The sequence below is a fragment of the Spea bombifrons genome, chromosome 2, assembly GCF_027358695.1.
Source record: "Spea bombifrons isolate aSpeBom1 chromosome 2, aSpeBom1.2.pri, whole genome shotgun sequence".
NCBI lineage: Eukaryota > Metazoa > Chordata > Amphibia > Anura > Pelobatidae > Spea > Spea bombifrons.
In genome coordinates, this window is record NC_071088.1 from 52,779,308 (window position 1) to 52,795,878 (window position 16,571).

The following is a 16,571-nucleotide window of genomic DNA, read 5'->3' on the forward strand; positions in this document are numbered from 1 at the left end:
AGGGGTATTTTTCAGAGCATTTGCTCTGGAAAAAACCTTTTCTTATAATCGAGCAAATACGGTAATTCACATGTGAACTATTTTTCTATATTTAATAAAAACTATGATTTAAAAAAATGAATTTCTTGCTTTTATTTCCTTTAGTTGCCAAACTGCCCCCCCAGTTATGCACATCTGGCCCCACATATGCCTTATACCCCCCTATTTGCCACTCTGCCTCTCTGATATGCCTTATACCCCCCTATTTGCCACTCTGCCTCCCTGATATGCCGTATACCCCCCTATTTGCCACTCTGCCTCCCTGATATCCTTTATACTCCCCCCCATATGCCACTTACCTCCCCTGCCCGAGACTTTTTCCCCTTGCTTCAGACTCACTGATGTCTAGTGGGGCAGCCGGTGGGCATCTGCGCGATACACGTAGACAACCTCTGCTTCTGCCAGGCACTTTCGCCAGGGCTTCTATGACTGAACACCAGAAGGTCATGTCATTCATCGTCTTAGAGGCCCCAGTGGAAGTTCCATTTAGCTGTGGAAGGTCATGTTACGCCGTTGCTCCGTCATAGAAGACCGACAGAAGTGCCGGGCAGCAATGGAGGATGTCTGCACGCATGGTGCAAACGTTCAGCCGCTGCAATAGAGGAACATTCAGGTGCCCTGCAGTGCTGTGGGGGATCTGGATCTAAGTCTTGTAGTCAGACCTCTATTTGAGGTCTGATTATAACATGACCTTGAATATAATACGAGGGGTATTTTTCAAAGCATTTGCTCTAAAAAAAACTGAAAAACTTTGTCTTGTATTTGAATAAATACAGTATTTCTTATGTCTTTAGACTTAATCTAAATATGTCCATATCATCAAAGACTCACCTACAAATCTCTCCATTTAAAAAAAAAAATAATCTTTCTAAAATCAAAAACTTTAGTTTTAGTGCAGCCTCTCTCTTTTGCCCAAACATCAGCGGTGGAACTACCGGGGTCGCAGGGGATGCGACTGCGACCAGTCAGGGGGGCCCAAGGGGTGCAGAGCGGTTGTTTTCAGCAACTGCTTGGCGCCCTTCTGTCTCCTCTTCGGCCATCGCCGCCTGCCTCAGCTCTGCCCAGACTGCAGTGTTGGGAGCGTGAGGCTTCTGTCTCGGGTGCCGGCGCTCAGCAGTGAAACCGTGAGCAGTGAGACAGAGGCCTTGCGCCCCCACCACAGGACTGCACGGTAAGTGACCTACAAAGGGGGGTAGGGTGGATAGTGAGAAGGGGGGGTAGGGAGAGGGTAGATAGTGAGAAGGGGGGTAGGGTGGATAGTGAGAAGGGGGGTAGGGTGGATAGTGAGAAGGGGGTAGGGAGAGGATAGATAGTGAGAATGGGGGGTAGGGAGAGGGTAGATAGTGAGAAGGGAGGGAGAGGGGGTAAATGGCCTGAGAGGGGGGGGAGGGGGTAGATAGCCTGAGAAGGGGTGTAGATGGTGTGAGAAGGGAGTAGAGTGGGTTGGGGTGGGGGGGCCTTAACGGATTCTCGCACCGGGGCCCTGAGGCTTCTAGTTACGCCCCTGCCAAACATGCCAGTGACAATCTAAAATAAATCAATTTGTAAATATTAATGCCTCCTTCCTTGGTGTCTTTTCTACCAATTGCCTAAGACATAGTCCCTGTAAGGAATTTAGGATGCCTCGACTACTGGTTGGCTCCTCTCTTTGGTTCTTCCAATCTGCATCAGGGTGATTAATGTCCCACATGCTGATAACTATCTTTCTTTGATATCTTAGTGATTTCTTCATATAGAGGGTTAAAAGGCATATCATGGGGCACAGTGGCGTATAGGGGGTATAAGGCATTTCTGGGGCAGAGTGGAAAGCCTGGGGGCAGATGTGCATAACTGGGGGGGGCAGGTTGGAAAATAAAAGGAAATAAAAACAAAATATTTTTCTCAATCATAGCTTTTATTTTTAAAAAAATTGCTTACATGAATTAACTTTTACTGGTAAAACTTTTTCCTATAGGGTCGTTTTATATTCAGGCTTTTTCTTTTTTTCCTAAATAAATATTCAGATTTTGGGGGGGTCGTCTTATAATCAGGGTCGTCTTATAATTGAGCAAATACGGTATATGAAAGTGCGGAACTTCTTACTGCAAAATATATTATACCCATATAATAAAAAATCATACATAGAAATTAAGCAGAAATAAATATCTATGTGTTATAATGGGCATAACGCAAACAAAGACTTGAGTCCACTTAGATTTTCTCTTTTTGAAAGATAAATTAGCCTAAAGTTCTGGTTTATCTCCTCAAGCTGGGGTAGATTGCAACAATGCCTATAAGTAAAAGCCTCCTGTTGATTGTTATCTATTTTGTATTATTTGCTTGCATGTTAATACATTTATTCATTAATAACTTGTATTTCTAATTATATTCACAGATGTGATAGGGATGAGGTGTATAAGGACATTGACACCTAATGCTTAATACAGATAATACCTACAAAACAATATATTCTTATTGATTTTGCTGTTCTTTTTTTGTCAAATGTGTGTAGAATGTTTTAATTTTTTTTCAGGTTGAAGGCAGTCTCCACTGCAATCCAGAAAGCTTTATCCAGTTACAAAACCTCCTTGTTGGACCCAAAAAGTTTGTTCTTCCTGCTATGGCATTTTCAAAGCCAAAAAGAGGAGCTGAGTTTATGTGTTCTCCCCCAGAGCAGTGATTGCCATGGAGACACCCTAGACATTATACTATATTGTAGGCAGAAACTCCGCCCTTAGAACAGTGGTTGTCATGGAGACCCACACGTATACATTGGACACTGTATTTGAAGTGCCAATCATGGAGCTTCCGATCCTTGTGGCATATTTTCAAAATACCTCGGTAGTGGGGTGTTCTTTCCTCAGTCTCGGCTACTTGTGGATTATGTAACTCAGTATAATGGTTTAAACAATGTCTATGGAGTATTTTTTATAACCTATAACAAATCTATTCCTAAGCACCCATGTCTATTATATTACTGTATTTGCTCGATTATAAGACGACCCCCCAAATATGAATATTAATTTAGGAAAAAAAGAGAAAAAGCCTGAATATAAGACGACCCTATAGGAAAAAAGTTTCACCAGTAAATGTTAATTCATGTAAACTATTTTTTTAAATAAAAGCTATGATTGAGAAAAATATTTTTGTTTTATTTCCTTCTATTTTCCAACCTGCCCCCCCAGTTATGCACATCTGCCCCAGAAATGCCTTATACCCCCTAAATGCCACTGTGCCCCATGATATGCCTTTTAACCCTATATGCCACTGTGCCCCATGATATGCCTTTTGACCCCCTATGTGCCACTCTGCCTCCAGAAATGCCTTATACCCTTATATGCCACTCTGGCATTAAGGGGATTAAAAGGCATATTATGGGGCAGAGTGGCATATAGGGAGGTGTAAGGCATTTCAGGAGGCAGAGTGGCGTATAGAGAGTTAAAAAGGCATTTCCGGAGGGAGAGTGGCATTAAGGGGGTTAAAAGGCATTTCATAGAACACTCTGCCTCCAGAAATGCATTATGCCCCCCATTTAACACCCCCCCCAATTTACCAGTGCTTCTGACTCCCCTGTCATGCAGCCGGGGCAGCGTGTAGATGTCAATGCGATTCGCGTTGACAACTTACGCTGCAGCCAGAAGGAGGTGTGGCTAGCAGCGGGGGTTGTCTGCGTCCATCGCGCAGACCTTCCCCGACTGTCAGAGAGAATTCCCCGCACCAGTGCCGGGGAAGGTCTGCGCGATGGACGCAGACAACCCCTGCTGCTAGCCACACCTCTTTCGGCTGCAGCGTAAGTTGTCTACGCGAATCGTGTAGACATCTACATGCTGCCCCGGCTACACACCGGGGACTCAGAAGCACCGGTAAGCGGGGGGGGGGGGGGAGACAGGAGGATCCAGGTCCCCTGCAGCTGCTGGGGATCTGGTTCTTAGTCGTCTCATAGTCAGACCTATTTGAGGTCTGATTATAAGACGACCCCGATTATAAGACGAGGGGTATTTTTCAGAGCATTTGCTCTGAAAAAAACCTTGTCTTATAATCGAGCAAATATGGTATTATTGATTGAATTATTTATTGATACCATACATTATATGTACAATATTGTACAATATGAAGTCTGATTTGGAGTCAAGAAGGAATTTTGTTCCCCATTGAAAGCACAAACCGAAATTGCTGACGTAAGTGCGGTGAGGTTTTGCCTTCTTTTGATCAACAACGGTAAACAAGGAATAGAAAAGGCTTGAGCTTGATGGACGCAAGCTAAACTACTATAAAGGAAAGACATATCTTACTTTGCAATTATTGAGAATTGTTCACTTTAAGTTCTGCATTTGCATTGTTCCACACCAAATGTACTGACAATCCACAGACGGTTGGGATTGAGGAAGAAACACCCTCCTACCATGGTGTTCTAAAAATACACCACAAGAATCAGATGCTCCCTGTCTTGGCACATACATGTCTTTATGACAATACCCCCTGTATATTGAAGATGGAGAGGAAGTTTTTTTGGTACAAAATTACTATACACAACAATGTGCATCAATTTGCCCATATAAATTGTTTGTTTTTTAAGCATAGAAACATAGATGATAACTGTTTGGCCCATCTATTTGCCCAAGCAGAAAAACACATGAGGGTCTATTTGTTAAAAGGATTTTTATTAAGTATCATTAGCATTTGCACTGAAATTCACTCATTCACTCTTTCATTCACACATTCATTAGGAGAAGACTGGTAGCGTCAGTGCAGTCTTCCCTTCTTTTTGACCCTACTGTGACTTTGAGATGTCCTCTCCCCTATAGTCATCCCCAGAGTCCATTTGTCCCCTCATTCACTAATCCATACCTCTTGTCAGATTCCACAATGATCCATAGGTTAGAAAAACCTCCAAAGAAAAAACCTTGTTTAATACGGTCACTTTAAGAATCTCTGACCTGACCTCACATCGTCATAAAAGCGTGCTCCATCTGTGCCTCAGGGCACGATTATTGTGTATAGTGATTGACACACGCCTGAATCTGGTCCTGTGAAACCTGAACTTATATCCTCTGTGGATAGAAATACCCATTTTGGATCAAGCCCCATTGATGCTACTCTGGATTCCACCTAGTACCCTTTCAAGTTCTATGGACTTTCTGCTATTTTCTCTGTAATGAGATTCTGAACTTACCTTGCCATTTCGGATCATTTGGAGATAATCAAATCAGTGCTTCTTCTGTTATTTACCGTATTGGCTCGGATATAGGCCGCCCCCGTATATAGGCCGCACCCTAAAAGTTTGGTGCTTTTTAAAAGAAAAAAGTTTTTTTAATAGACATGCTGCCACTCTGCCCCCCCCCGAGATATGCGGCCACTCGGCCCCCCCGAGATATGCTGCCACTGTCCCCCCCGAGATATGCAGCCACTCTGCCCCCCCGAGATATGCTGCCACTGTCCTCCTCCCCGAGATATGCTGCCACTGCCCCCCCGAGATATGCTGCCACTGTCCCCCCCGAGATATGCTGCCACTGTCCTCCTCCTCCTCCCCCCCGAGATATGCTGCCACTGTCCTCCTCCTCCCCCCGAGATATGCTGCCACTCTGCCCCCCCCCGACTTACCAGAGCAGACTCCCGGGTGTCTTGCGGGGCCGGCGGGGGACATCTACGCAATATGCGTATACAACTTCCGGTGCCGGCACTCAGTGGATGTGCCGGCACCGGAAGTTGTATACGCTTATTGCGTAGATGTCCCCCGCCGGCCCCGCAAGACACCCGGGAGTCTGCTCTGGTAAATCTTGGGGGCAGAGGTAAAACGCATCGTGCGGATGTTCACCGGCTGCGGCAATGCGCATAAACAACCTCCGCTGCCGGCACGTATGCACGATGTGCTTTAACAATCTCCCTTGCCGGGACTCCCCCCGTGGGAATTCCCGGCAAGGGAGATTGTTAAAGCACATCGTGCAGACGTGCCGGCAGCGGAGGCTGTTTACGCGCATCGCCGCTGCCGGTGAACGTCTGCACGATGCGCTTAGGCAATCTCCCGTGCCGGCACCCCCCCCCCCCGTGGGAAGTGATGGCAGGGGAGGCTGTCTTAGCGTATCAGAGAGTAGGATGCAGGTCCCCTGCACCGCTGCGGGGGATCTGCATCCTAACACTGCTGCCTGCCTGGCGCCCGGGAACTGCATGTCCCGGGCGTCGGGTGCTAGACCCCGAATATAGGCCGCACCCCCACTTTAACGACTTAAAGTGGGGGAAAAAAGTGCGGCCTATATTCGAGCCAATACGGTAATTTGACTTGACCTACCTGCCATATTAATCTGAACCTGTGTGGTCTGAGAGATTACCTTATATTTCAAACCTGTTTTTCACCGCTGACAATAAATATGAAAGGATTCATTCATCTCATTATAGTGTTTTAGCAAATTTATTTCCATCCAATATGGCTAACTAACCTGACGGTCAGCTCACACATGACATCTCTCTTTTACACGTCCAGGCTCCTTTTAAACTCTGTTGTTCAGAATAAGACATACAAACCCTATATTTGCAAGTATACGTAAATAATGTATGGAAACATAGCATAGCAGATACAGATCAACAGATATAAAGCAACTGCAATTCACATAAAAACTCATAAAAGGTATAGATAAAGCCCCCTAAATTACAAGCTTAGATCACAGGTCCCACACCCCAAATGCCAGCCCTGGCGTCCACATTCCCCACATAGAATTTGACCAGCACCCAGATTACACAAACATCTTTGTCCCTAAACAGCCCAGCATGAGCCATCTTTGTCCCCAAACAACCATGATACACATATCCATTAATGCATTCTTACAAATCATTCAAACAATTCAGCCATACATTGATTCATTCTTTCACTCATTCACACAATTCATCCACACATTAATTAATTCTCTCTCATTCACACAATTCATCCACACATTCATTCATTCTCTCTAATTCTCACGCTTTATTTCAATATTCTTAATACCCAATGTATTACTTTCTACCCCCCTTTCTCACTATCTACCCCCTCTCAATCCTTCTCACTATCTACCCCTATCACTCCTTCTCACTATCTACCACCTCTCTCCCTTCTCACTTACCATGCTGAAGTCCTGTGGCGGGAATGCGAGGCCTCTGTCTCGCTGCTCTGCCGCGGTGCGCGCAGCTTCACTGCTGAGCGCCGGCATATGACCTCATATTCCAGTGCTCAGCGTTATGCGCCGGCACCAGGAAAGAGGGCTCAAAGCAGCGCTGAGGCTGGTGGCGGCAGGGAGCAGACGAGACAGAGGGGTACCGAGCGGTTGTTGAAAACTCCTTCATGTGCGACCACTCGGCTCCCCCCTCTCTCTCCTCCGCCTGTGTGTGGTACGGTGTTTCGATTGGGGGATTTCGGCCTTGGGGGAGATTTCTTCATTATCGGTCCCCCGTCCCCCAGTTTCTACGCCCATGGTAATAACCCTTTGCGGTCCTATGTCCGCAAGATGTTGCTATTATAGAAAAAATATTTTACAGCTTGTGGTTCAATGTTGGATTTCCTAGTGACCACTATGTCACTATTATATGGTGGAAAAATATAAAAACTAGACTTGTGCATTCGTCTTCGGGCGAACATGGAAACGAACACGAAGAGTGCGTTTTCGTGTTCGTTCCGAAGACACGCCGAAGAGAAGACGGCGGCGGTAAAACGTAGGCGAAGACGAAGACACACACCACGAAGATCTTCGTGATTGTCTTCGTCTTCGTCTACCATTCCCCCCCCCTTCATCTTACCTTGTCTTGGCGGCATCGCGGCAGTTCCCGGAAGTGGAAATCCGCAGGTTCGCCGTCACGGGTTACAGGGCAGTGCGAATGAGCCTATTGGTCGCCTACAGGGACCTCCTCTGGCATCAACCAATTGGTTGATGCCAGAGAAAGACCCTGCAGGTGACCAATAGGCTCACTCGCACGGTCTTTGTAGCCCCTGACAGCGAACCTATGGATTTCCGCTCCCGTTAACCCCTTCGATGCTGCGTTATCTAACGCAGCATCGAAGGGGTTAACGGGAGCGGAAATCCATAGGTTAAAGGGCCGTGCAAGCGACCAATAGGCTCACTTGCACGGCCCCTTAACCCTTTAAAAAAGTTAACCCCTAACTAATTGAACAGGGAGGGAGACCAGTGGCATCGGCAGTGCCGATGCCACTGGTCTCCCTCCCTGTTCAATTAGTTAAATGTCCGTACGAGCGACTTTATTGGTCGCTCGTACGGACATTTAACCCGACACGGACTAACTAATTGAACAGGGAGGGAGACCAGTGACATCGGTCTCCCTCCCTGTTCAATTAGTTAAAGACCAGTGGCATCGGCAGGGTAAGTTGCAGCTGCAACTTACCCTGCCGATGCCACTGGTCTCCCTCCCTGTACAGAGTTAAATGTCCGTACGAGCGACTTTATTGGTCGCTCGTACGGACATTTAACCCCGCACGGACTAACTAATTGAACAGGGAGGGAGACCAGTGGCATCGGTCTCCCTCCCTGTTCAATTAGTTAAAGACCAGTGGCATCGGCAGGGTAAGTTGCAGCTGCAACTTACCCTGCCGATGCCACTGGTCTCCCTCTCTGTACAGAGTTAAATGTCCGTACGAGCGACTTTATTGGTCGCTCGTACGGACATTTAACCCCGCACGGACTAACTAATTGAACAGGGAGGGAGACCAGTGGCATCGGTCTCCCTCCCTGTTCAATTAGTTAAAGACCAGTGGCATCGGCAGGGTAAGTTGCAGCTGCAACTTACCCTGCCGATGCCACTGGTCTCCCTCTCTGTACAGAGTTAAATGTCCGTACGAGCGACTTTATTGGTCGCTCGTACGGACATTTAACCCGGCACAGACTAACTAATTGAACAGGGAGGGAGACCAGTGGCATCGGTCTCCCTCCCTGTTCAATTAGTTAAAGACCAGTGGCATCGGCAGGGCAAGTTGCAGCATTGGGGTTTTAAAACCTCAATGCTGCAACTTACCCTGCCGATGCCACTGGTCTCCCTCCCTGTTCAGATAGTTAAATGTCCGTACGAGCGACTTTATTGGTCGCTCGTACAGACATTTAATTAATTGAACAGGGAGGGAGATCAGTGGGATGTGCCGGGTAAATTGTAGCATTGGGGTTTTAAAAGTCTGCACGAGCGACCAACAGAGTCGCTCGTGCAGACTTTTAAAATCCCAATGCTGCAACTTACCCAGCAGATCCCGCTGGTCTCCCTGTTCTATCAGTTAATAAATGATAGAACAGGGAGACCAGCGGGATCTGCCGAACAATTACGGCACCAGGAGTATAACAGTCTGTACGAGCGACCCTATTGGTCGCCAGCAGGGGGCTCGTCTGCCATCAGCCAATGGCAGACGAGCCCCCTGCTGACGACCAATAGAGTTGCTCATACGGACATTTAAACTCCTGGCGCCAGAGCGGCTTTAACTCCGTTTTAACCCCTTAACCGGGGAAAACGAAGAAAACCCGAACACGAAGAATGTCCGCGAATATTCGCCCGAAGAGAAGACAGGACCAGGCGAATATTCGCGGAATACGAAGTTTTTTTTTTTGCCGAAGACGAGCACGAAGACGAACACGAAGAGCCCCCTGGTGCCCAAGTCTAATAAAAACTATAAAAACTAACATAATATATGGTTTTAGAATAGCATATAGTCATATATCTTGATTTTTCCAAAGCATTTGATACGGTGCCACATAAAAGGCTGGTACATAAAATGAGAATGCTTGGGCTGGGGGAGAATGTGTGTATGTGGGTAAGTAACTGGCTCAGTGATAGGAAACAAAGGGTAGTTATTAATGGTACATACTCTGAGTGGGTGACTGTTACTAGTGGGGTACCACAGGGGTCAGTTTTGGGTCCTATTCTTTTTAATATATTTATTAATGACCTTATAGAGGGATTGTATAGTAAAGTATCAATCTTTGCAGACGATACTAAGCTCTGTAACGTGGTTAACACAACAGAGGACAGTGCACGATTACAAATGGATCTGCATAGGTTCGAGGCTTGGGCTGGGATGTGGCAGATGAGGTTCAACACAGATAAATGTAAGGTTATGCACATGGGGAAGAAAAATCCAGGCTGGGAATATGTATTAAATGGGAAAACACTGGGGACGACTGACATGGAAAAGGACTTAGGAGTCTTGGTTAACAGTAAATTTACCTGTAGCGACCAGTGTCAGGCAGCTGCTGCTAAGGCAAATAAAATCATGGGTGCATGGGTGCATCAAAAGGGGCATAGATGCCCACGACAAGGAAATAATTCTACCATTGTACAAGTCACTAGTCAGACCACACATGGAATACTGTGTACAGTACTGGGCACCAGTGTACAAGAAAGATATAGTGGAGCTGGAGAGGGTTCAAAGACGGGCAACCAGAGTAATAAGGGGAATGGAAGGACTACAGTACCCAGAAAGATTATCAGAATTTGGGTTATTTAGTTTGGAAAAAAGACGGCTTAGGGGGGACTTAATAACTATGTATAAATATATAAGGGGGCAGTACAGAGATCACTCCCAGGACCTATTTATACCCAGGACTGTATCTATAACAAGGGGACATCCTCTACGGCTGGAGGAAAGAAGGTTTCTACACCAGCACAGACGGGGGTTCTTTACAGTAAGAGCGGTGAGACTATGGAACTCTCTGCCAGAGGAAGTGGTAATGGTAAACTCAATAAAAGAGTTTAAAAGGAGCCTGGACGTGTTTCTTTAAAGCAATAATATTACAAGTTATGGATATTAGATTAATAGGGACAGAATGTTGATCCAGGGATTTATTCTGATTGCCATATTTGGAGTCGGGAAGGAATTTTCCCCCTGGTATGGGGCAATTGGCATCTGCTTCATAAGGGTTTTTTGCCTTCCTCTGGATCAACACAGTAGGGACACAATATGTATATAGGTTGAACTTGATGGACTTTGGTCTTTTTTCAACCTTATGAACTATGTTACTATGTTACTATGTTACTATTCATCAATTGTTTTGTATAAAAATTAAATTTTTGTTTTTTTCCAAAAAATAAATTGGACCTGCTAGGTGCATTTAGTGAAATTTCACTGTATTTCTGAATCAAATAAATATATTGTTGTGATGTATTGCTGCTTCTCTAGTGTCCCTGACCATGGATGTTTAACCGTTTATGCTGCTTCTCTGTTGTCCCTGACCGTGGAATGCTTAACCATTTATGCTGCTTCTCTGGAGCCCCTGACCTGGACTAACCATTTTCTGCCTTGCTACTACCGCTGTCCTCAATTACCCTTGCAGCTACATTTGGGGATTCATTCCATGCATAGTGGGTTCCTGTTTATTCATCCTAACACACTCACTCTCTCACACACTCATTCTCTTTCACTCTCTCACACTCTCTAAATGCAGACCACTTCCGTGAGGCACTGGGCAACAAATTTAGTTCCTGAATTGAAAATGCCCCCGAATTTGCGGCTGAACTGAATTGGCAGGGAATGAAATTGAGAGGCTGCATGTCTATACAGTGATGGAAAAAATAATTTGATCCCCTGCTGATTTCGCATATTTGCCCACTGACAAAGACATGATCAGTCTCTAATTTTAATGGTAGGTTTATTTGAACAGTGAGAGACAGAATCACGCATTTTGCATTTTACTCAGTGAAATGAGTATTTGATCCCCTATCAATCAGTAAGATGTCTAGCTCTGAAAGGGAGTGCTCCTAATCTCAGCTTGTTACCTGTATAAAAGACTCCTGTCCACAGAGGCAATCAAAAAATTCCAAACTCTCCACCATGGCCAAGACCAAAGGACTGTCCAAGGATGTCAGGGACAAGATTGCAGACCTACACAAGGCTGGAATGGGCTACAAGACCATCGCCAAGCAGCTTGGTGAGAAGGTGACAACAGTTGGTGTGATTATTCGCACATGGAAGAAACACAAAATAAGTGTGGAGTTTCAATGATCATGAGAACGGTGAGGTATTAGCCCAGAACTACAAGGGAGGATCTTGTCAATGATCTCAAGGCAGCTGGGACCATAGTCACAAAGAAAACACACTACGCCGTGAAGGACTGAAATCCTGCAGTGCCCGCAAGGTCCCCCTGCTCAAGAAAGCACATGTACAGGCCCATCTGAAGTTTGCCAATGAACATCTGAATGATTCTGAGGAGAACTGGGTGAAAGTGTTGTGGTCAGATGAGACCAAAATTGAGGCATCAACTCAACTCGCCGTGTTTGGAGGAACACCATCCCCATGGTCAAACATGGATGGGGAAACATTATGCTTTGAGATTGTTTTTCTGCCAAGGGGACAGGACAACTTCATTGCATCAAAGGGATGAAGGATGGGGCCATGTACCATCAAATCTTGGGTGACAACCTTCTTCCCTCAGCCAGGACATTGGAAATGGGTGGTGGATGGGTATTCCAGCATGACAATGACCCTCAACACACAGCCAAGGCAACAAAGGAGTGGCTCAGGAAGAAGTTCTATAAAGTCCTGGAGTTGCCTAGCCAGTCTCCCGACCTTAATCCCATAGAAAATCAGTGGAGGGAGCTTAAGGTTCGAGTTGCCAGATGTCAGCCTCGGAACCTTAATGACTTAATGAGAGGATCTGGAGTGGAACAAAATCCCTCCTGAGATGTATGCAAACCTGGTGGCCAACTACAAGAAACATCTAACTTCTGTGATTGCCAACAAGGGTTTTGCCACCAAGTACTAAGTTGAGGTTTGCAAAGAGGTCAAATATTTATTTCGCTGAGTAAAATGCGAATTAATTTATAATTTACTTGAAATGCGTTATTCTGGATTTTTTGTTTCTTTTGTTGATTTTTTGTCTCTAAAATTATAGACTGATCATGTCTTAGTCAGTGGACAAACGTACAAAATCACCAGCGGATGAAATCATTTTTTTCCTTCACTGTATATTGATATTAACTAAGCCTTTTTAAAGTTTATATGGATAGTAGATGTCTCAGACATCTGACAGCATGAATGCAGGAGAGCTTGCCTTGTGCACAGCCACCTACTTACTCAGGCAATCGGGTACACATCAAAGACCGCTTTTCTGTTAAATTAGCTGTGATTTGGCTTATGGGTCACTATATATGAAAGTTACCAAGTGGCTGCAGTTTGAGTTCTTAATATTTTTACAAAGTAATTAAAAACATATAAGTACTTTATTATGAATTAAAGAAGATATATATTTTGACTGATCTTTGGGTTCTTGCTTTTTTTAAATTATGTACATTTGTAAACCTTAGTTAAAATTTGAATGGTACTAAGATTGATTTTATTATTTGAGCATAATAGCAACATGTAATAGTTTTTTGTATGTTTTTTTTAGGTTTGTATGTCGCTTACTTTATGTTCTGCCTTTTGGGTGAGTATTATACACATGTTTTTTTTATATATGTGTATTTACTATGACTAGAAATCACTTTGATGTCTTTATAGAATACAGGGTACCACTGATGGTTTCATGGTGGCATCACTGTGTTCTGTTTCAATAAAGATACTTTTAATGTAAAGGGCAACTGTATAGGCCACTGAGCCACTGTGCTGCCCGCAACCTGCATTGGTGAACCGGGTGTAATGTGAATAATAAGAATTACAATGGATAGGAGATCTAGTAATAGGAGTGTCTCTGAGTGGAAAGGAACATCTATGATTGGTGAGAATAACTGTCAGTCAATTTCTTTGACTGCTCACCTTTGGGAATTGGAGAGAACCACTGCCCATCATGTATATGGAATTCTATTGGACTATGTGGGTGATGTCATGCTTAGTCACCTTTAAAGCAATTGGCTGGATCTGGAAACACATCTAATACATCGGTAACCATTGGATATGATTGTTCCCTCCCCGAATCCGTGATGTCACTAACAAAGAGATATAAGGCCAAACAGTCTCCATTTTGGAAGCCATTAGCCCAGACCTCTGATGAAGCTCTGAGGAGCGAAACATGTCAGGGGGGCTACTTGTCTGAGTTTTTAATTAGCCTCTGTCACTGGTCATAATTGAATTATTTCTGTTGTTAGGACTGCAGCCATCAACAGTATGTATGACCTAATATTAGTGTTACACAGCTTATGTTACTGTGACGTATACCTTTTATGGTAGGACTGGTGACACTGGTGTTTTTAAAAATCTTTTTTTGGTTATACCTTTTAATAAACATATTAATAAAAGTCATGTTTTAGGGTGGGGTTATAATAAGGGTATTTTTTGATCCCGGGAACGGGATTGGTTTATTTGTAGTTGTAACTTACCCTTGTCGCTGGGGCATTATTTTGGAATTGAATATGTCAGAAGAACTCCATTAGCAAAGAACTCCATTATGTCAAGTTGTCATCGTGTCATCGTGAGCAGGGCCGGCCCTACCATGGAGCAGAGTGGGGCAATTGCTCCAGGCGGCACTTTTGAATGGGCGGCACTTTGCCACCCCAAGCCCTTTTTTTTTCTTTTTCTTTAAAGTGGAAGAGAGAGAGGGCGCCGAGTGTTTTTTGCTTACCAAGTTGTCAGTACCCGCTCGGCGCCCCTCTCTCTCCTCTGCGAGCCCTCTAGCTCGGTCTCGGTGCCGGCTTGAAATGTTGAGCGCCGGAAGATGACGTCATTATATAATTTTTACTTTCTCAGTATTAACCTTTTTACATGGATCCCTCTGAACCGAGAGAAGAAAACCAAGTTATGCAATAATCCTGGCACCATAATGTATAATGCCTGACCTGCTTGTATTTTTTTTTGTAAGCAATAGTTGCTTTTGTGAACATAAAAAGTTTTGAGTTTGATTTCTTTTGAGTTGGGTACCAAAAGAAAAAAAAACCTTGAAAACTTAGTTAACAGTTTTAACAACTATAATTCTATAATAACTATAATTGTGTGTTCTGTTGTAATCGTTTTTTTTTGTAATTTCTTTCAGTGGAAGATCAAAGGGCTTGCGCTATTGTTCTGCTTATTGCAGTTCGTGGCAATGGCATGGTATGCACTTTTAGATTTACTTTCTTTAATTAAAATTGGAGTGATCTGTAGAAATTGTTTATGAATAATGACTCATGGGGGTATATACATTTTCTTCCATTGTTTTAAGTAAAATATATGTTCACCTCATTGAATAAGCAGTTCGGTATGAATTTTTTTTTTTTAAAGTACATTAGCCAGGGACTGCTATGGGTGCATGTTTTGCCAACCCCTATAAAGTGGTGCTTTGCTTTTGGAGAATCATTTTTTATGTATTTTAAAATATTGTTGAATATGGCAGATATGTTTTATTTGACACTAAAATCTATAATGTACTTAGCAATACAGTAAATTGGCAATGGAATTTATGGACATAAAATTGGTGGTTGATTTACAGCCTAGAATTGGGGATTAATCTAGCCTTGGTGCAGAATTAATCTAAATTTTAATTAAAGACAGGAGGCAAGTATTTTGCATTATCCTTCTTTATTGATAACCTCCAGCAGCAAAGGAGTAAACAACCATAAGATAAACAACCAATCAGAAAACAGACAGAACACTATATAAGTCCCAAATGCCAGCCACTCCTCTTTCTTTGCAAGTTGAGCAGAACAGGTAAGACATAGTGTCGATAGAACAATCAACAGGATCCGAAACCATCAGAACATCAAGGAAGCCCGCAGGACAACAGGAAATCCACGCCAGAGAACCTCAAAGAGATGTAGAAAATCCTGAAATAGCAAAGACAAAGTGACAGTACCAGGCGCAAATATGTCAACACCTGAAAATATAATGTCGTAACAAATGAGAACAGCCATAAAACATGCTAACAATCTCAGTACAACACCGACATAGGGAGGGAAATGGAAGGGAGGGAAAATACTCGCCTCCTGTCTTTAATAAAATGTAGACTAATTCTGCACCAAGGCTAGATTAATCCCCAATTTTACAGCAAGACAAGAGGCTTCATATTTAGCAATTTTAACGCCTCAACAGCGCCAACTGAGCATGCAGCTGAGGGCGAAAGTAAAACGTATGAAACGTCGACTCCCGAGACCAATCCGCCGCCGCAAGCGACAGAAAGCTACCCAAAGAGAAAGCCACGGAAGCCGCAGCACCGCATACCAAATGGGGCCCCAAAGGAACCCTCAATTCCAGCCAGGCCGAGGATCCACCTGGCCAGGGTCGGAGTGCAGACCGGCCAAAACGGCCAAACGTGGCAAATAAAAAAAGGGGCCCTTTGAAGAAACGCGCAAAGTAAGGGACGCCGACAAATAGGCCTGGATGCACTGTGCCATGCACAGCTTGGCTCCCCGCCGGGTCTAGAAGCAAATCCGGCGAAGATGGAATGAGCAGGGGGTCCTCGCAGGACATTTCCAGCAGAAGAGGGAACCACGGCTTTGACTTCCACAATGGGGTGTTCACTTGAGCCAAAACGCCGAGACAGTGGAGAGTCCGCAGGATCATGGAGGAAAGCAAGAACGCATAGGCACCCTGAGACGGCCAGGGACAGCGTATCCGGAAGCGAGCTGAAAAAGGCTTCGGTCTGGAGATTTATCCTGGACGCAAAGAGATGGAGGAGTTCCTATGTAATGTAAGG

The 16,571-nt window shown here is 44.4% G+C and overlaps 1 protein-coding gene across 6 annotated transcripts in view; it reads left to right on the top strand.

Moving 5' to 3' along the window:
* LOC128472411 (vesicle transport protein SFT2B-like) overlaps window positions 1-16,571 on the top strand; it is a 165,938-nt gene that overhangs the window by 98,464 nt on the left and 50,903 nt on the right. For 3 of the 6 annotated variants that reach the window (XM_053454248.1, XM_053454246.1, XM_053454245.1), the window contains 2 exons: window positions 13,359-13,394; window positions 14,934-14,992. The exons of 1 other annotated variant lie outside the window; for it this stretch is intronic. In XM_053454248.1, the coding sequence (XP_053310223.1) occupies window positions 13,359-13,394; window positions 14,934-14,992 (95 nt within the window). The remainder of the gene's footprint in view (window positions 1-13,358; window positions 13,395-14,933; window positions 14,993-16,571) is intronic. 2 more of the 6 variants (XM_053454250.1, XM_053454247.1) reach the window with 1 other exon arrangement.